The 22,173-nt window shown below is 41.2% G+C and overlaps 1 protein-coding gene across 7 annotated transcripts in view; it reads left to right on the forward strand.

Annotated features, from left to right (window-relative positions):
• The first annotated feature begins 9,876 nt into the window (after positions 1-9,876).
• tns1b (tensin 1b) overlaps positions 9,877-22,173 on the forward strand; it is a 164,685-nt gene continuing 152,388 nt past the window's right edge. For 5 of the 7 annotated variants that reach the window (XM_081713102.1, XM_081713105.1, XM_081713108.1 and 2 more), the window contains exon 1: positions 9,925-9,996. In XM_081713102.1, coding sequence (XP_081569228.1) covers positions 9,940-9,996 — 57 coding nt within the window. In that variant the 5' untranslated portion in view covers positions 9,925-9,939. Of the gene's footprint in view, positions 9,997-22,173 lie in introns of all 7 variants that reach the window. The other 2 variants (XM_081713112.1, XM_081713115.1) reach the window with 1 other exon arrangement.

The raw sequence follows: 22,173 nt of genomic DNA on the forward strand, positions 1-22,173 counted from the left end.
ATATAGTATGAATATTCAATTTAGTTAATATTCCTCTTAATCCAGTAAGGCTTGATACTATGTAAAAGATTTTCACTTAAAAAGTCTCACTTTAGCCATAAATAACCATCATTCTGCATTTAAAATAATCCACGAGGAATTAAACTTTTAAATATCAAATACAGTTTACATTTATAAAATGAAGCACATTCATTATACTGGTAAATGGTATTTATGTACATATACAATCTGTAAAAACTGGTACATAATACAATTATAAAGCGAATTGTTAAAATTACACCAAAAGTCCACATTATGAAATTTGCATAACACTCTTTTGAGAAATTGGCTCATAGCAACGTCTCTTCAAAGTTAGACGTGGACCTTATACAACTTAAATGCTATCCTTCCACTTACAAAAAGTACAAATCAAGCTAAGATACAAGCAATGTTACCTGAAGTAGCAGGTCTTAAATATGTTAATCAAAGACACAGAAAATAAACTGGTACAATCAAATGTGCCTTTGCTCTCTGGTTACATTCATGTTTTATAACCTAGGTGACCAATTTTTAAGGACAAAGTGACATTTGACAACAGAGTGACAATTACTTTGAATAAATTGAGTAGCCTACTTTTCTCAAATTTTCTCACATTAAGAAATTAAAGTTCAGCACCTCCCAAGCCAGAGGCCCCTCTCTCTCTCTCTATATATATATAAAACTCTAAAATGTTATCTCATGGCAAAAATGTCATATATACATTTACAAATAGAAGATTTGCGGGTAATAAAATTGTATTATAATCAACTATTTATTCATTAGAAAATGTCTGTAAAATATAGTTATAAATTCAAGAACGCAATGAATAATGTCGAAGCCGACTTAGTTTGCTTTTTAAGTTACCTTACATTAGCAATTCGTTCATCATCTGGGTTGCTAACTTTAATGGTATTTTCTAGCGCGTCAATGAAATTTCATTTCGAACAATTAAATTTTGGAGCAGACTGTCACGCGCCGGCCTGCACTCACGAGCTCCTGTCAATCACCGCCCTCCACTTCCTCGCTCCCAATCACCTACTTAGTTCATTCCGCTCACCGGTTCCCCGCCGGCTCTCCTTCTCCCTATTTCAACCCCATGTGTGTCTGTCTTTAGTGTTTGGTCTGGTCGCCTGCTATGGTCCGCTCGTTCAGATTTTGAATTTTCTTTATTTTCATGTAGAAGTGCCACAGATGTCAGGATCATTCTGATACAGTTATCCTCTGTCTCACACAGCGCAACACTTTCTGGTTGAGATTTTAGCAAATTGTCAGTGGTGTCACGAATGGGCCAAATATTTATATCTTTCAGACTTGTTTTTCATGTTCAGGGCTGCGGCCGGTGCATCTCCCTCTATGTTCTAGTGCCCCATTTCCCAAACATTTTATTGGAGATACAGGAGAAAAGGCACGGCTGAATGTATAAGACAATATGATTGAATATTACAGATGATTTGAACTAACAATGCGTGCGGGGTGGTGCGCTGAAATAGGCCTAACGACGCAAATGAAATAACATAGAATGAACCATACAATATATATTTCTTACATATATTGAATGATTCATTGTTTAAAAGAAACACAAAATGGACCTATATGAAAAATAAGTGGGTGTTTTGCTTGTATTAAAAAAGCAAATGAAAATCCACAGCTTTTATCTTGCCCACCAGATGGCAGTGTGTCAAAGGGTGGCAGTGTGCCTGAGGTTCCCGCAGTAGGAGAGAGGGGCTTCACATTCGCCAGGAGTGGAGTCAGCAAAGATAAAGCGAGCAGCAGCACAGAGGCTGGTGTGGCAACTCCAGATGGCTTATATGCGCACTACAGTGACCATACAAAGCCTGGTCTCATGGTTATTAATGTTCCATTAAAACATAAATGAGACGTAGTAGGAAACAGTGGTAGTTTTACTATAAAATGTGGAAACTAATGAGCTTTCACTAGACGCGACTCAGCTGAAACCGCGAGTGAGGCCACACAGTGTAGAAACGTGCAAAAACCCTGTCTTAATGGCACATCATAAATGTGGCTGCTACGGTCTGTCTGGTCATGTTATTGTCACCCTGATGCTGGGCCTTATAGGGCCTAAGTTTTAAATTCAAGTCAAAACTATATAGAGCTCACCCGAATCTCCTTCACTCCCAGTGTGGATTTAAAGGAAATATCTCAGCAATGGTCTTATACCACTAATAAATCTAAGGGATGCGAGTTGCCACAAAGACCTTGGTCGAGCATTCAAAGCTGATTTGATTGTTCCCTTTGAAGGTGCTGCCAGATGTCAGGATCAGCACACTCCACTGGCCTGTCCTTTTGGTACAAGTCTGTGCCAGTGTCTTAAATGTCACCTGTCTTAATGCCAGGCTCAGTCAGGTCTCAACACCCACTTTTAACTTGAGCTTGACCTTTGACTTTCCTTATTTCAGCTTGTCATGCTTTGACCTTGTACCTCTACAGAACCAAAGAGTCACATCTACAGCGCAGATTGATAACCCTAATTCTACCTATCATGCACAGCTTTGTGTGAATGGTCATGTGTGCATGCCACTGTGTGAGAATCCTAGGGCAGATTTATGTACATTTTTAAAAATATTAAAAATATAATTGGACTAAACTGCCTTTATAGTTTTTGATTAAGCTTAAACTGATATCTCTGAGACTTTTGACATTTAATTACATGGAAATAAACATTTTCATAAATACCTAAGTATTTCTGATATTTCTATTATATGTCAGAATTGTCAAGAAACATTGTGTTTAGAACACCTGTAATATTACACTATTATTGCATGTCCCAGACAGCTCCTCCTGAACAAAGGCGCATTGATTAAAAAAAAAGAAAAAAAGTAAAACAACTCAAATAAGTATTTATGCCCTTGCCATTACCCTCATGTTCAAAACTGGCTTATATGCTTGTGTTTCACATCATGCAGCTTGATTAAAAAAATGAAATGAGGACATTGCATTACCGTCTGTGATTAAGGTGGCCTCTTTCAACATGGTGATATTAAATGCAGTGCTGTCCATCACGGCCGAGGCTTTGCTTGCGTCTACCTCTCTCACCACCTTTGCTTCGTTTACAATTCACATGGACTGAAGGGGGGACAGACTGGGACTTCCCAAGATATGACTGTGCATTGCCAGCTATTATATGGCAAACAGACAGAAGACTGAGCCTTTTTGTATCAAGACAACAGCATTTATGCATTTTTATATGCATATTGATATTTATCCATTTTGATCCACCCTTTGCCTAATAGCACGCGTCATGATTGAACTGACTGCTTATTTTGAATTATGCTCTTTTGTTATTTTTGAAAATAACTGTTTTACCCTGGCCCATGTTTCCTGTTTTTCCACCTGTTTTCTTGGTTAGACAGGACTCCTGGGCAAAGGGCTTTTTAAAGTTTATCACCTTAAGTGTCAGACATAAACAAAACTGCAACACCAACATGTTATATTGCTAGCTGAGGGCAAATGTGCCACTGCTCCAAGCTTAAATGAGCAGTGTACTCTGTGTAGTATCTGAATACCATGCTTTGTAGCATGAACAATTATAGACATTACATCAAATGAAAGTGTTCGTTTTTGTGGCCTACAAAATATCAGATGATCAGTCCTAGGTGAATGGCGTTTGCTTATTTTTTATTTCCACAAAGCCTTTGCTTCTGTTTTCATTGGCCAAAAGCTTCCTCTATGCTCAAGCATGTACCGTGACTGGCTGAAGTGCTTTGGAGCCCCAGTTTCAGGTAGCTGGGACATCATCAATATATAGCTGTGCCGTTTCAGGCTCAATGCTCCATACATGGCCCTAAGCCATATAGTTTTTTTAACACATACCTTCAAATGAGGGCCACAAAGAAGGGACTTATGACTCAACAAGAAAGAAAAATCAGAAAATCAGTAAGACAAGCTGAACCTTTTATATATCCAAATAGAAATTCATAAGACACCTGCAAAGGAAGCTCATTATGCAGGCTCACTTTGAGTTTGTGGACTGAGGAATGAGTTAAACTCATTGCACTCACCCACAACCGGATGTTCTAATCCAGCCCAGTATCAAATGGCACCCTGGGAATGTAGGGGGCCAGAGTTGTGCAGGCAGACATGCCCTCTCCACACCTGGGGGTTTAAGTGACTGAGCGAGCCCTGAGCTCTACAGCTAGATCTGCACTGGCCAAAACCATGGCTTTCCTCACAAAGAGGGGCTTTTGTGCCCGCCTGGCCCTTGGGAGTCTTGGCAGTGGGCATCAGCCTGGTATCTGAAAGGCATTTCCTGCTGTCCCTGCACCATCTCGCATTACAGCTTGAAAGCAACCATAAAATGTCACCATGCTCAGATTATGAAAGTGATTATTAAAGAGCATGGCATCATTCTCAAGACTCTGAAGACTTCTTGATGGCCTTTATTAGGTGTATCTGAGTCTGGACAGCTGCAATATGAAGTAAACTTTGCTTCTTCAAAGTTTAGCATATAAAAAAACATGATTGGTTAAAAATACAAAAATGTAAACACCTCCCACCCCCACCCAAAAATAAGAAAGCAACCCAAGAAAACAACCACCAAAGAACCATGATGTTTACTGAGGAATTATCATGTTTCACCATCACAGCAGGACTTTAATGTACTAGAATGCAAGAGAAAGTTGCAGCAGTATGCAATACCAAGAACTCAATGTGAATATAATTGTAAATAATGTAAAAAATGTAAATTATTAGCATACTTAATATAAATGACATACTATTAGGTGTGTTAAAATTTCAGTCATAGAACAGGGCGATGTCCAGCATATTTTAGTGTAGTACATGGTAGCCCCATCACTGGCTTACCCTGACGTGGCTTCAAGCAGTGACCAGCTCTCACAACCCAAAAGCCATTAACGGATTAGCCAGAGCAAGCTGGAGGGGTGACACGGGGAATGCGATCACTGTACTTGATGAGCCATTATCTGAGGATGCTGGCTTAGGCCGCTTCTTTGCTCAGGAGCCTGCCTGTGCTGGCAAGCTTTGCCAGGGAGTCACCGCTGTGAGTGTGTTTGCGGTTGGCACCAGCGCTGAAGTCCAGTGCTGGCGCTAACAGATATCGAGGTGAATGACACCAGCCCCTTAAACTATTTGTGTACAAAGGACAGCTGGTGACGTGTAAAAATGTAAGGCAACTTATGACACAAGACTAATCCATATATATAAATATTTGGAAAAACCTTTAAGAAATTATATATATTATATGTACAACCATAAGCTTATGGTATAGAGCTAAGATATACTTTCATAATAAATTTATAGTAGTGCCCTATCATACATGATAATTCATATTAAAACATATTATAATATGCAAGATATGTATGCACTGAAGTTATAAGAATGAGAGAGGGAACATATGAAAAATATTATATATGAGTAAATACACCACAGAATGTTTATAATAACCAATGACCAATCCCTGATTATACAGAATTTTAAAGAATTTTTGCATAAGTGAAACAATCACAAAATAATTGTTATGCAGCATTGAAGTATTACCACGTGTCTGAAACTGTTAACCAAACAAAACCTGTACAATAATTGATGGAAATGTCCCAGTAAGTCCACCAATCAAAACACATGTCAAAATGAAAGGATTTGCAGAACTATCCTGCTTTATCTGCTCTGTCTATCCCCACATCTGTGAAAACAGAAGATCGCCTACAAGAGATCCTTTGGCTCACTGAGCACCGATAGCAACCAGATGACACATTCTTTCAGCTGAGGTTTTTCTAGAAACTCTTAACTTTGACTGCAAGTTAATGTTCATCACATGGCCAGGTGGGAGTGTCCTGGCTATGTGAAGGATCAACATTGTGTACAGTAATTACATAGTAAAGACAGTAAAGAAAGTTTAAAAAATATTAATGTTATATAATATGAAGACTCACTAGAATTTTCAGTCATTATTATTCATTTTCATTTATCAAATTCAAATTTCCTATTATTTTTCAATGGCCATCACTGTACATGTTTTCAGTGCTGATCAAAAGATTTACAACTATCATCCACCTTTATGGTCCAAACTAAGAGATAAAATAGAGATTGTGGAACATAAAAGGCCACCCGCAACCCTGAAGTCTAAGCCTGGGAAACAATGGGACAATGTCTTAGAAACGTAGTCAACCCCCTTAAAGTCACCCTATCCATCTGGAATACAAATGGCACTATATCAGGTTTTATTTTAAAAGACCGACACTCAGTAATTAATTACAATTAAATCATATTGGTTTTTATAAGAAAATATTCTGTGAGAAAATGACTATATTTGCATAAGCATTCAGCCCCTGTGCTATGGAAGCACCATGCTTACACAGATGAAAGCTCCTGCCCTAACAAGGACATAGTTGGCTCACAGTTGGCCTCTGATGAGGAATCATTAAAAATGTTTACTTCTCGATAAAAGACCCCCTTAAGTAAAGCACCATTGGTCACTTCTGAAGGTAAGATGTTAAAATAGAGCCCGAATAGCAATCTATTGAAAATAGAGATAAAGTTATAGATGAACACAGGATTGAAAAATGGCTATACAATAATATTGAAGTATATACATATCCCAGAGAGCACCATTGGAGTAATGGTAAGAAGATGAAAGCTGCATCATACCAGCCAGGTACTGCCTAGACAAGGGTCTTCCTCAAAATTCATCATGAGAGCACAAAGGGGATTTGTGAGGGACGCCGCAGAGATGGCAAGAGTCAGTGTAAAAAAAGCAACAGAGATTGGTGGCCGAGACTGGAGTGAAGGTGCACCAGCCAATGATATCAAGAGCTTTGCCTACAACTGGCCTGAATAGGGGGGCTGCATAGACGGAAGTTAATACTGAAGAAAAACCACATCAAAGCATGTCTGGAGTTTGCCAGAAAGGATCAGAGTAACCCGGCTAAGATGTGTGACAAGGTTTTGTGGTGAGATGACACAAAAATGGAGGCTTTTGGCCAAAATTCAAAATTCTATATATGACACAAACCTAACACTGCCCATGACTCAACCACCCCAACAGTAAGGAATGGAGGAGCAGTATCATGTTGTGGGAATCCTTTTCCTCAATGGAGACTGCCTCTTGTTAAAATGGAAGGATGGGTAGATGGTGCACCCTAATAGATGTAAAACTGTTATTGCATCAAAATATGATCCTACTAGCCTGAATGGGTTCAATAATTATGCAAGTTATATTTTTCATTTTTTAAGCTCTGGTGATAAATAATGAATTCTGACATTTACCTTTAAGAGCACACTAGTCTCCCTGAGTGAATTTGACCCAAAATCACATTTGCGTTAATTTAATCATTTTGCAACAGTAATTTGTTATTGAAAAGACTGATTCAGTGTAGGCAGATGAAAATGAAATTTTAATATAAGGTCAATGGCACAAATCTAGACATATAACTTCATACTCATTAGACAGTGATGCCCAAGGTACATGAATTCACCTCACATGTCTCACACTCATGCCAGCTCAGGATGAGCTGTACTACAGGAGCCCTTGGCTAGTTCAATAGGGGTTGGGCTCTGGATTTCTATGATTACTTTGTGGGAAAGTCTGTTGTAAAAAGCCAAACTGTGTTAAATGAAAAATTCAGTAGGGCTGATATGGTATGCAGTTCAAGGAGAGGGCACAGTTAACTGACAAAAACAAAACTGCATATCTAAGCATACAGCTTTACAATAATGCAATAGTTCTTCTCATTAAAAACCAATCGCTGAAACATACATGTTAATTTTCAGCTAAAATATATAAACACTTGCACATGTAATCATGCTTAAAACAAATGTGCACATGCCACATTATTGCTTTCTTACATCTCCTAGAAATGACTCTCTCAGAATGTCACACCCAGCACTTTATGCGGTTGCGAATGAGACAAGAAAAAGCTCATTTGGGTCAAATGAAGGATAAAGCATGTCTTTGTCTCAAAATGGAAACATTTGGTCCTCAGAAAAGACAGAGTTGCTGGGGCCTAGGTACATTCCTGAAGATGTGATGTCTGCTCCAAAAATAACATCCTCTGGCAGAGCTAGTGTCTTACTTGCTGACACCTAAACCGCCAAAAGCCCAGTGAACACATGGCATAGTTACACATGCTCAAAGTTCTCATGGGTATTGCCTCTAAATTTCATAGTTTAGTTGAGTTTTGCATCTTGTAAAATCATATTAAGAAACTGCACATGACCTTTAAAGCAGCTAATATTTTATATGGTATTTCACTTCTTTCCTATGCACCACATAGTGATTTAGGAGCTAAAATTATTCACAGGGATAAAAAGCTTCTTTTATTACTCCTAGGTGGAATATTGTAACTTGTGGTATTCCCTATTCACAAAAATGAAGTGCAACATGATCCTTTACAAACTGTACATGAAACAGGTAATAATAATAATAATAATAATAATAACAAATAAAATTAATGGTAACAAATAAATTAATGGTAACAAATAAAATTTGTCCTACCCATGAATTGTCCCACCTATGATTTGTCCCACACATATGACAAATGGCTGAAGAGAGGCATGGCTCAGAAAAGAACTAATGAGTGCTGGGAATACATGCATGAACTAGAAGGAAGGAAACTATTATTTAAGCTATTCCTTATCAGTTCATGAAATTCAGCCAGTCAGCTTCAGCAGCCAAAATCTAGTGTTGACATGCTTGAGTATGTGAACAGCATTTACATACCTCTAAACCTTTTTCTTTGCCAATTACTGATGTAGTGATACATACTTACACACATTTATCTGACACTTTTAACCAAAGCAACTTACAATCATGACTGAGTACAACTTGAGCAATTGAGGGTTAAGGGTCTTGCTCAGGGGCCCACCAGTGGCAACTAGGCAGTGAACCAGCAACCTCCCAATTACAAATCAAGTACCTTAGCTACCACAGCAATAAGACTCCTACCATTACACTTTCATACCCACACTTATGAGTACCATCTCTCATGAATGCTGGCTGGATTGTAGTAATGTATCTTAACACTTGTTTCATGTATGTAACAGGTTGCGGTAGACACTGTACATCCATACATTAGCAGATAGCATATGCAGCCTAGATGCTCATAATTGCCAGGAAAAAACATTTTACTAGATTAAGAATTTATGTTTGCAGCTGAGATCAAACTTTGACAACCACAAGTAATGATAAGTAATATGCCTGTGTTCTGTGTAGCCAAACCTGAGACCTTAATAACTGGAACTGCTCTCTTATCTGGAAGTATAACGAAAACGATAAGAAACTAATGTAATCCATGCTTGTTTAGAAATGGAGGGGAAGAAACTCCTCTACAAACGTTGCGCAACATTTGCGTTTTCAAAGTCGCGAGGAATGTCAAAATGAAATGTAAGTGATGAGCTTACAGTAGGTGAAAGAGTGCGCTTTGAAGATCTCGAGAGCTTTGGAATGCGTACATTGCTCGCACTTGCATTTCCTGGCGCATGTCTATGTTTGAGACAAAATGCCAACGGAGGGAGAGAGTATTACGGAGAATGTGTGAGTCGAATTGCCCACCCCAGATTGAAACCCAGACCTTTTTTGCCCCACTTAAATCCTTCCTCTTCCTGGACAGCGGGAGAGACGATTACAGGCGTGATTATGGATATTTGTTAGAAAAGACACTATTCGTGGTCACCTATAGAATTACATAAATTTAGTACTTTATTGCTGTTGGTGTCCAATTGGAATCAATCTGTGTGAGTTCTCCATCTAAGCTTTTACCTGCAGGGAAGAAGCTGAGAATTTTCCATTCTGTAACCTGCACGTGCTGCGAGCCGAGAGCTCTCAGAAAGAAGCAGGCTTGCGAACTTGTTAGCAACTTAGTTTTGAATGGGTCACTGGAGCGGTTACCTGAACTTGCCTGGATGGGATGCACAGTGAGTTTCATTTGTTGTGAAGAGGATTTTCTGCAGATGCCTTTTGATCAGCATGCAGAGAAAAAGAAAGAGGAAAAGAGGCTTCTATCAAAGGTATGAACTCTTTCCGTGTAAAAAGGCTGGTCCACCGGATAATTTGATATCAAACTGATGTTGTGAATTGGACTGCGTCCGGTGTTTGAAAAGCAATTGTTCTCAGTAACTAAAATCAGAAATATATCTAAAGTTAATTATCGACCAGTTGTTACCGGATTGGTAAAACTGGAATAGTATATAACTATGATGTAGGTCAGATGTCAATGAAAAGATTACTGTGGTACCATGAAGACGAAACCTACAACTGAGCAAACCAGGCTACTATATGTTTAAAAAAGGAAGCGCAAAATAAAACCAAAAAACAACAAACTTCAAAGTATTATCAGCACTTAGACGTCGGTCCAAGAGTTAATATTAACAAAAACAGAAGCCCTGACTCATTTCTGCACTGCAGAAAATAAAGTGAGCAGTAAGTTCATTCTTTAAGGTCGTTTCTCAGATAATGCATTTAAAGATAAATACTGCTAAATAGACATACGTGACATTGCAAATGTTTTGCATCATCGCGCACCTGGCCCTAAGTAATATAAGGCAGATAGGTTTCTAGAAAAAAAAAAAAAGATTTTATCTTTATCTGTGTTCTGCTTTCTACAGGTGACAGTAACAACAAATATGTCTACTGGAGCTAACTGCTCAGTCACTGCTATTTATACCTGTCAGAGCTAGTTTCATTTGATCTCATTTATTTAATTCTTCATTATTCATGTAGGACCTCTGGCACTTCTTGGCAGTTGCGACTGTCCTTTGGAAATACGTGTTGTTGAGACTTCTGGCTGTATGGTGGTCTCTGTGGGGTGATGGAGGTCATTTCATGAAGCTAGAGAGGGGTTACATGGTGCAGTGGGACAGGGGTAACAGGCTCTGCATTGTGATCTCAGTCTCACAGTCAGATCCAACAGACAAGTCGGAATGTGTGCAGCCATAGCCTGGAAGCCTTCTCTCCGCAGGACATGCAGCATGTCACTTTCTCCCACACTGTGCAGTTTGTCCTTTAGAAACAAATATGATGAATGAACTAACAAATAAAGCTACTTTTCTACCATGATTTTTGCTTCACATACATAATATTATGATATTATTCCTTTTAAGCCATATCAAATAATAATAGTATAATAAGTAATATATAATAAATGTAATAATAAGAAGTACAATAATAATAATAATAATAATAATAATAATAATAATAATAATAATAATAAGCAATTATTTCACTTTTTTTAATAACATTGGGACTGTATTTTAAAACTACTGTTTTTAAAACTACTGGGTATAAGAGGTGTAATGCCAGAGTGCTTGTGGTTTAGTTAGTGGAAGAAGATAATGAGTGGAATTATGAACTGTCCTCTGTGGACTCTTGTCAATTTAGGGATCTTTTGTTATACTAAACAGGTTTGTCTAATAACTATAATTTGGAATCTTGTTAAATCTGTGTAATGTTTATTGTTATTAAAGACACTGAATAGACCTTCTGTATAATTAGGGGACTCAATCAGCATTTTGTGGTCCTTAATGGTGGATATTGGTGGATAATGGTGGATACTGAAGTGAATATCCGCACTGAAATTGTGGATTGTGGACTATGTCTGTGTTTCGCATTCATCACCCAATCATGTCATATATCAGTAAGCACCGTGTGCAGGCACTACGTATACCTATCATGCACATGTTGTGAAGGGCCAGCAGGGTAGACTTCAATTTCTTACTTATGCAATCTAGCAGGTTCTCCCTTTTTTAATTGTTTGAGAAATGTGTGCATGTGTGTGTGTGTGTGTGGGGGGGGGGGAATGGGACTTGAAGGGCCCAAAGCAAAGACTTCCACTTTCTTCCATTATCAGTGTTTGGTCTGCCTTGGCCATCATGTTAAGCTTAAGCAAGCTCTCATCACTCGCCTCCTCCATGCAAAGGGCACAGGCTGTCAGCAAGATCGCCTCTGCTGATAGCCATCAGTACCACTGAGCACAGCCCACTGGGAGGTCACTCAGAAAGGAGACCTGATGCTTTGATGTACTATTGCGCCTGTGCAAGGTAAACCCCTTAAAAGAATGCTGTCTTCCTTCAGCCTTTTGGATTCTGAAAGAATAAGCAGATTTAATGCTACATTAAGTTATGTATGTTCAGTTTGGAAGGCAGAATAAGGTTGATAAGGTCAGACTTTGCACTGCTGTATATTTTATCATTCATGCAAAATGCCAAAATATTTTGGTATTCACACTGAGATGCCATATGTAAAAAGAAGTCAAATAGTATTGCCACTAACACTGTGCATTAGTGTTTTTACTAAAGCATTTTATTTTTATTACTTCACTCTTCCTGAAAACACACGTGGATGCACACACACACACACACACACACACACACACACACACACACACACACACACACACACACACACACAGACACACACACACACACACGCACACAGGCAAAAACACTTATCAATCAAACCCATTTGGCACTTTTACCAACAGCACTGATCTTCAGAGGACATTCGTACTTGCTTTTATCCTTCAGAGGAGAATAAATCAAACACCCAGTGCTGTGCTGGGCTTACTGAGGGGTAGGGCTGTCTGACTGGGTGGGGCTGTGGATTCCAGGGATTTGCAGGACCATGAGAGTGCACAGTTTACCTGGAGGTAAGGTAGTTCTGTAAAGAGAGGGAGAGGAGTGTTTGTACTGTATGTCTGTTTATCAGACTGCAGTGTGAGCTCACTTAACCTACTTTTTGATAGGATGGCACCCCACAGCTTTCTTAATGGAACAAAGGCATGCCCAGCATTTCCGCTGTCAGACTTGTCCAGGCCAAAACTTGAGGTTGTTGTTGTGATTTGAACGCATGAGGTGAAGGGATCGCAGGACTGATTTAGTCGTGGTTAGTGTTTTGTCTTGAAGAATCAGCATAATATACCTTACATTCAGCACATACAAGAGACATAAAACTTTCATTCAAAATTTAGTGCCATGGTGTGCTTCTGGACATGTTCCTTGCCTTGATCTCTTTCCTGTCTATGTGGGTTGGATTTTGCAGTCATCACTGTCATGAACATGTTGTCTTTTGTCATGAAGGATCACAGTGTTTATGATCTTGTATGTCTGTATTGTGATATCACAGTGGATATCACAGTGCTCTGCCAAAACATGTTTCCTCCAATTGGAGAGCCCATGTCATCCTTTGCTCTCATCTCTGTGGTTACTCGCAGTGGCCCAGTGTAACTGTGGCAGAATACTGCAGCAGGGCCAGACCTGTGATCTCTGTCTACAGCAGGGACAGACCTATCCTTTCCCTCTACAGCAGGGACAGACCTGTTCTCTTTCTCTACAGCAGGGACAAACCTGTCCTTTCCCTCTACAGCAGGGACAGACCTGTTCTCTTTCTCTACAGCAGGGACAAACCTGTCCTTTCCCTCTACAGCAGGGACAAACCTGTCCTTTCCCTCTACAGCAGGGACAGACCTGTCCTCTCCCTCTACAGCAGGGACAAACCTGTCCTTTCCCTCTACAGCAGGGACAGACCTGTTCTCTCTCTCTACAGCAGGGACAGACCTGTCCTCTCCCTCTAAAGCAGGGACAGACCTGTCCTCTCCCTCTACAGCAGGGACAGACCTGTCCTCTCCCGCTACAGCAGGGACAGACCTGTCCTCTCCCTCTAAAGCAGGGACAGACCTATCCTCTCCCTCTACAGCAGGGACAGACCTGTCCTCTCCCTCTACAGCAGGGACAGACCTGTCCTTTCCCTCTACAGCAGGGACAAACCTGTCCTTTCCCTCTACAGCAGGGACAGACCTGTTCTCTCTCTCTACAGCAGGGACAGACCTGTCCTCTCCCTCTAAAGCAGGGACAGACCTGTCCTCTCCCGCTACAGCAGGGACAGACTTGTCCTCTCCCTCTAAAGCAGGGACAGACCTGTCCTTTCCCTCTACAGCAGGGACAAACCTGTCCTTTCCCTCTACAGCAGGGACAGACCTGTTCTCTCTCTCTACAGCAGGGACAGACCTATCCTCTCCCTCTACAGCAGGGACAGACCTGTCCTTTCCCTCTACAGCAGGGACAAACCTGTCCTTTCCCTCTACAGCAGGGACAGACCTGTTCTCTCTCTCTACAGCAGGGACAGACCTGTCCTCTCTCTCTACAGCAGGGACAGACCTGTCCTCTCCATCTATAGCAGGACCGGATCTGTCCTCTCCCTCTACAGCAGGGACAGACCTATTCTCTCCCTCTACAGCAGGGACAGACCTGTCCTCTCCCTCTAAAGCAGGGACAGACCTGTCCTCTCCCTCTAAAGCAGGGACAGACCTGTCCTCTCCCGCTACAGCAGGGACAGACCTGTCCTCTCCTTCTACAGCAGGGACAGACCTGTTCTCTCCCTCTACAGCAGGGACAGACCTGTCCTCTCCCGCTACAGCAGGGACAGACCTGTCCTCTCCTGCTACAGCAGGGACAGACCTGTCCTCTCCCTCTAAAGCAGGGACAGACCTGTCCTCTCCCTCTAAAGCAGGGACAGACCTGTCCTCTCCCGCTACAGCAGGGACAGACCTGTCCTCTCCCGCTACAGCAGGGACAGACCTGTCCTCTCCCTCTAAAGCAGGGACAGACCTATCCTCTCCTGCTACAGCAGGGACAGACCTGTCCTCTCCCTCTAAAGCAGGGACAGACCTGTCCTCTCCCTCTAAAGCAGGGACAGACCTGTCCTCTCCCTCTAAAGCAGGGACAGACCTGTCCTCTCCTGCTACAGCAGGGACAGACCTGTCCTCTCCCTCTAAAGCAGGGACAGACCTGTCCTCTCCCTCTAAAGCAGGGACAGACCTGTCCTCTCCCGCTACAGCAGGGACAGACCTGTCCTCTCCTGCTACAGCAGGGACAGACCTGTCCTCTCCCTCTAAAGCAGGGACAGACCTGTCTTCTCCCTCTAAAGCAGGGACAGACCTGTCCTCTCCCGCTACAGCAGGGACAGACCTGTCCTCTCCCGCTACAGCAGGAACAGACCTGTCCTCTCCTTCCCTAACAGCACCCTTTCTGTCCTCCTTTGAGTTAATTTTGCCTTTCTTGGGCCAGCCGTACACAGGCACAAGGAGTTACTGAGGAGAAACAGCAGCCGTTGTGTGGAGGAACACATGCTGTGTAAAAGTCACCTCCACCCATGCCCCATCTCTCCTTCCCAGCCTCCTCTTTTTCATGTAGTAGTGAGGGCCATGTTTGTCCATAGATGATGAATGCCTCGTGCTTTTGTTAGATCCAATCTTCATACAACAAACCCCGGGCCCTGGCACACATCAAAGGCTACCCGCCAACCTGTTGGCGAACAGTTCAGACGCACAGAACTTGGCTTCTGTACAAAACTGTGGTCCAGGTGGGTTGTTTTCCCCTCTGTCAAGCTGGTTTGGTCTAAGTTAGTGGAGATTGAAGCACATTGGATCACCGGAAGGAGAGACGGGGCAAAGAGACCCACCCATCTCTGCATGTGAAGGACTGTTTTTAAGAATGCAGATGTTGTGTAACACTAAAAACACCTGGGTGTCAGGTCTCTCTCCCAGTGCTGATGCTGAATTTGTGTGCATGGAAAATAATAGTGTTGCACAATTTCAGGCTTAGAGAGAGAAGAAAAGTGGGTTTAATAGTATATGGATTTTGTGACAAGGATGGATTATCACAATGCCTTACTCACCAAAGGTGCTAAGAACTTTATGGAGCTGTTATAAAGCCAAATTAAGTTAGCATAATGACTGAACTATTAATTAAAGAATCTGGAATTAATACGAGCGCACTTGCCCTGTGCATGTGTTTATCTTTTTCCTTATAGTGGTTATTGTACCATTGGCACTCACCTCACTTGCTCCACATCTTGTCAGATGTGCATCTTCTGACTCCAAAACCCACCCTGCTGTACGTATATCATCTTTAACAACAGGTCTTTTCTCCTATTCTTACATTTCTCCTTTTTCTTTCTTAAAAAAAACAACAACATTTCAAGTATCAGGCATCACCTGTTGGTGATGTTTGTAGTTCTCTTATGGTTAACCGGGAGTCTTTGATTCTGGAGGATGGCATGAATATAGTTGGTGTGGAACATTGGTTGCTTTGAAAATCATTCACTGTGCAGTAGTGCTGGTTGTCTGTTACTGCTACAAAAAGCACAGTGTGGATAGGCTGTGGGCCAAAACGTAAAGAAAAAAAAATCCATTCTGTTTGGAACAACTGTGGCCTACAGGATTACTTTCTGGAATACTTACAACATGAAATCCAGAGATCTGCCTCAGGACCCATCCATTTCAGCAGCTCAACTATGCACAGTGCCAATGGCATGTAGGACTGAGTAAAAAACATTCTTTTTCTTTGCACACTTGAACTAACCTTAATATCTGTCCCTTACATAAAGCCTCTTCTCTGTGGCTGCTAGTCTGGGATGTTTGCCCTCAATGCCACATACTGTGCATTGGGACAGTCTGACAGCGGGGTGATCCACCCATTGCTCAAATGATCTGATAAGGTGTGTAGCAGAGTGAAAGTTACCCAGCATTCTTGTGTGGTGCTGACCAGCGGCACACAGTGTGGCCCACAGTGTGTCTTCTGTGCAGGGCTGTTGTGGTAATGTCTGTGCCCTGTTTTTGATATGTGGTGGATATTTGGCATGTATGTATGTTGTAATGAAAGATTATTCGGTCAGAAAGAAGGTGAACGTTGATGAGCACAGATAATTTGTGCAAAAGATCCGTGGAGCCAATAGGGCATGGGAAAGTGCACTTGGCTTAATGTAGACAGATGGCATCAATGGCTGTTATTTCATTTAATCAAGGGGAATCTGAGCCAAGATTAAGCTGCATTCCTTTATGTTGAAGCAGCCTTGATTTACAATAGACTGAACACATTTAATGTGTATGGAGATTAAGATTGTTTTGCAACATAAATTAATTTAAGATATCTGTGTGTTTTTTAAGGGGGAATTATATCAATGTGATAGACACAGACAGAAAGTGACTCTCAAAATAAAACAAACAACACAGGAGGCAGCAGCATCTGATTTTCATTGTTTACCATGCCTGGCCCATGGAGAACCCGGAAGTGGGTGTTGATAGCGTGGTACCCATATGTCACGATTAACCTCTCCCAGCTTCTGTGTTCTGTATGTTCCCTGTCTTGTGTATTTTAGTTCCATGTCATAGTTTTGTTTTCTCCGCCCCCCGTTTGATTTTCCACACCTGTCCCTTGTTTAGTTCATGTATTTAAACCCTGCCTTGTGGCCTTGGTGTTGGCTGTTCATTGTTTCTTTCTGTGCGTTTGTGTTTGGTGAATGTTTCTGAAAGCCTGTATATGTATGTATTTAAGTTTGTACTCCGTGCCTTCATGTTTCTTAGCCTTTGTTATAGCCTACTTCCTCTGTTTGCCTTCGTGTGTTTTGTTTGTTTGATCATGTATCCCCGTAATCTCCGTGTTGGCTCTATGACCCTGGACTGCTACAACGACTCTGATTTTGGATTTGCCCCTAATAAATCTCGCTCTTCTCCGCACATGCGTCCACCTCCTTACCGCTCACTGTTACACTGTAGAAGTTTGAACTTTGTCCCACACTATCTGTGGCCATTCGCGTGGTCAGAGAGTGGCCACATAACAGCATGACAGCAACAGGGAAAAGGAGCAAAGTGTTTCAGTGTAATCTGACCGCTCACCACATGGACGTTCAGAAAGAAGAAAACAAGATGCTGTTTGTGTTTGGAGGTTCATATAAATGTCTTACATCTCACCTTTGCTGAGGGTCTTCTTCTTCTGCTCCTGAACATATGTGTCGTGTTACTCCCCAAGAATTTGTTTAAGCACGACTGATAAAAGGAGCTTAAAACTCCAAGCATATCTGTTCTTGCGTGCCATTTTGAAATCACAAACAAGTCCCAGTGTAATAGACATAGGATACTCTCAAACTACGTCATCTGTAAATCCTATAAACACTCAGTGTCTGTCAGGGCACAGGCAGCAATGACTTGCCATCATTTTAGATTATGGAGTGAATTTTAAACTCTTCAGCGAGTGCAGTTTTGTCATGTGAATGGCAGCACCAAGGACCGCGTGCATCAGGTTTCTGCATTCTCAGTCAGTCAGAAGATCTAATTTTCTCAATTGACCAATGACTGTGCTTGACTTGTGTCAATTACAATTACAGGTCAGCGAGCATCATGGTCCTGCCTCATGTTTAAACTAGTGTTAAAATCTGAGTTTTTGTTAAAGTTTTTAATTTCTTGCAATGAGCAAAAGAAAGAAAACCCATATTCTGAATGAATGCCTGTGCTGAGATGCTGGTGTGAAGGGCTGTTTGAGGGAACAATTCCAAGAATAGGATTGTCAGATCAGGGATTTTCTTTCAGGACATTACTGACTCACTGATGCAGAACCCCTTTCACAAAGAGTCTGTCAACACATGATAATGGAGTACAAAAGACATTACTGCAGTCACTTAAAGCTACTTTAATTCTGCAGGCTTCATTCTGAGGAGGAAATGACAGTCGGCATGAGCATAAGGACCACTGTATTTTCCCAGAGTGAGGCTCGCATGCATTCTTTATGTCAGAGAACAAGGGCGGCTCGACTTAAACTCTTCTTTAGGCTTTAGCATGTTGGCTGTAAAATCCTCCGTTTAGCTGCTTCCCTCCAGCTCAGTGCCTTTGTGTACTGATGAATGTGGCCTTTATGCTGGATTTTTGTTGACACTTTTCTGTTGGATTTTTCATGATTGCTTCCTAATACTTGGCCAGGAATTGTGTCATTTGCACTTGGCAACCAGGAACTCCTATGAAGTCTTGCCGTTCTGCCTTTGTTGCATCGCCAAGCACATCATAGAGATGGACAGGGAGCAGTGGTCTCACAGGGTGCATCATATTTTGACTGATATGCAGCTTTGTTGCCGTTTGCTCTCGTCCATCTCTGCTGGTGTTTCTGAGCCAATGGGAAGGCAGCTGGGTAAAAAAGTAATTAGTGGTACAGAAAAGCATGGCCAGGAAGGCCAGCCAGGTCATACTCCAACGTTTTTCATCTTTGGGAGAAACTTGTCTTTTCTCCAGGGTGGTAATAAATCCCCTCTTTGACATGCTGCATTTACTCTGAATACACACAGGAAGAAAGCCCCCCGATCTTTGCTTTTCCCCCCTTCCATTTAGCGCCAAATGTTGTAACAAGCCGAGACAGATCGGTTTTGTTGACTTGTTCATGCTGTTTCTGAAAGGATAGGTTTGCACACTTCCACATTCTGTGGAATTTTGGAGGTATTTACAATGGAAAAGCAGGACTCAGAGGACTATGAGAAATACCTGGGCAGGGTAATGGAATTTAGACATCAAGTGCCTGTCCTACAAATTGGCATGTTCTTTTAAGTGTCAGTGGGTTGTAAGTGTCCAGTGTGTACTTGAGAATGCCTACAATGGCTGATAATGGTCCATAGTTTTTTTTCATGGAACAGTGTGCATTTAGATTTTTTATAAATATGATTTCGTCATTGAGTTCTGCACAGAAATTTGTATTACTTGCTCCCTGAAGCAGAGAGAATTTCAGTGAGCAGAGAGATACTCTTTCAGTAACATATTCCAGCATCAGGTTGGGGATGTTGGGTTCAGATTGTTCATATAGTATAGCATTTTTCACTGTGATGATGCTGATTCACAATTCGCTGTCATGAGATGATGAAATCATGAGATAAAAGCAGACATGGAATTTGAGAGAAGAAGGGAGTGAGTGGACTTACATAGTTCTTAGTTTTACATGGACAGCGATTCTGTACATTTTATCATGATGCATCCTCTTGGAGTGACATTGGTTGTAGGAAGCAATTCTTATATCATGTCTGATCTGTCAAAGTGGCAAAGCCACTCTAGCGATCCCATGGTAAAACAGGAAAGCTGTCTTGAGCAACACAATGCTCAGCTCTCAGGAGAGATGGCTGATTTTGATACTTTTATTACACACTATGATCCACCCAAGGTACTGAAACCTGTTGGAATGTTTCTGTTTTGCTACAAAAGGACAGTTGTCAGACATATGACAAAGTAATGTAAAGCTGGTTTCCTCAGACCTTTGGAGTGAACTAATATACATACATTTATCAGTGATTAATTGTTAAAAGGAGTGAGACGAGATAAGCACTCTAGTGCAGTTGAACACTCAAAAAAAGCAGTAAGTAAGAGTTATGACCTGTATGCTACAATCCCATTTCAACCCAGAGGAATACCTCACATTCACTGGATAACACAACTTATTTACAGTGTCTCACACTGTGCTTTTAATCTCAGCCCGAACTAGAGAACAAAGCGAAGCACTGTTCTCAGAAGTTAATCTGCTGGTTGCAAAATCCTTGAAAAGATTTCCTTGGAATATGTATGCATACACTGGGGCCTCTGGTTTTTAAAAACAGCTCTTGGTGTTGCTGATTTCCTCATGGCTATTTGTTGTTCACTGCCGATGCTAGTCTTGTGCAAGATGGAGTTCACCCAGAGGCTGCTGAAGCTAGTGTCAGAGTGAACATGGAAGTACTGCGGAGGGGGGCATTCACCAGTCTTTCCAAAATAGGAAATGACAGAGATAGTTATCAGGAGCTTCATTGCTAAGTATTGTATTGATGCATAGTGAGTGCCTTGTGTACAGTGTTGTATTGAATATGCACATAGCAAAAAGCTTTAAATAGAAAATTCACCAAAGCCTTTTAAATACATTTTTCATCTTTAGCCCAGTTATTTGAGACTGTGCGATGGACATGTCTGTTGAATTTATCAGTAATTAATGAACTTCCTTTGCCTTGATTGACCAGAGGAACTGTAAACACAAAACATGAGGGGGTGGGGGGGGGGGGAGGATTTTGAATCTAGCACTCAAAGAAACTCATGACTGTCCTGAGTCACTGACTTTTCCCAATGTTCATTCTCTGGTATTTTCCCGGTGGCCCCATACATCCCTCTGTGTGCAAGCAATGCTGATTCTAAAGCCTGGAAAGCTCTCTCATGTCTTGTGGTAATCTCTGCTGTTTCTCTTACCTGGTGAGTCCCTCAGTAAGGGCCAGACAGACACCTCATCATTCACCTCACTCCACAGACCTCTGTTCCACATACACACATCTGAGCTTTTATAACCAACTTTAGTGACTTTAGCTGACCGCAGTGACATTTGAGTTTTCGCTTTTGTTTCCAAGACCTTTTCAAAGATGAAGTTTTATTCAACCAAATTTGGGTATATTTTAGTTAGTTAAAATTTGCTTTATCAAAGCTGTCACGACACGTCCCCTCCTTCCTGCTCAAGTGTCTCCGTGTGTGTGTGTTCGTTCGTCTGTAGTGCCACGCCCTCTCGTGTCGTCCACCTGATCCTTGTTGTGTGTAATCGTCTTGAGTGTATATATGTCTCGTCTGTTGTCATACATTTGTCAGTGTTTGATGAGAATACAGCCTACGTGCTATGTCATATGTGTTAAATGTTGAAATAAAAAAGGTATGTTTAAACGTGCCTCATCCTCGCATCCTGCTAAAGCCTCCTCATGTTATAAAAGCTAACTGAGTTTAATTACATTTTTCTTGCCCTATGCAAACTAATAATGTAATGATGTTGCTCCATACTGTTTGGTCAAACAAATGTATTTTCTTGTGGATATTGACAAATATGTCACTGCCACTCATATTTATCAGTGTCATAGTTACTGAATGTCAGTTTGGATTTGTTTTTGCCACACAAATATAGTTATGTCCTGAGAAGAAATTAATTTCTCTGGGTGAATAGTGACTTAAAGACATAACTTGTTGGCAGTGCTTGGGCATATCGAGTGCACATAAAACTACCATCTGTTATAATTTAATTTATAAAGGAGATGAAAGCTGTGCATTCATCAGCAATGCAGCTCACACAAAGTCAGGAAATATCAATTGTTCAGCTGAATGCTTTTAATATCTGCATCTGTTGGGCCTGTCCAAAATGCCTTAGAGCAGACCAGGTATAAGAGATTTGCAGCTAGCCTCCTGGAGTGGTACAGCACAACACAGTTCTGGCTCTTGCTTCATTCTTTCCACAGTCTACACTGCTCATGCCATTCACTAATTATATAACACCTTCATAAATTGAACTGTGTATCAGAGCAAGAAAAATCATACTGCATTACACCTTAAATATAATTTGTTTTTGGTCACATTCATATCTCTCTATCAAATGAACTGGTAACGTTGC

Source organism: Electrophorus electricus, chromosome 4 (assembly GCF_041902795.1).
Source record: "Electrophorus electricus isolate QZ-2024a chromosome 4, ASM4190279v1, whole genome shotgun sequence".
In the NCBI taxonomy this organism is placed as follows: domain Eukaryota; kingdom Metazoa; phylum Chordata; class Actinopteri; order Gymnotiformes; family Gymnotidae; genus Electrophorus; species Electrophorus electricus.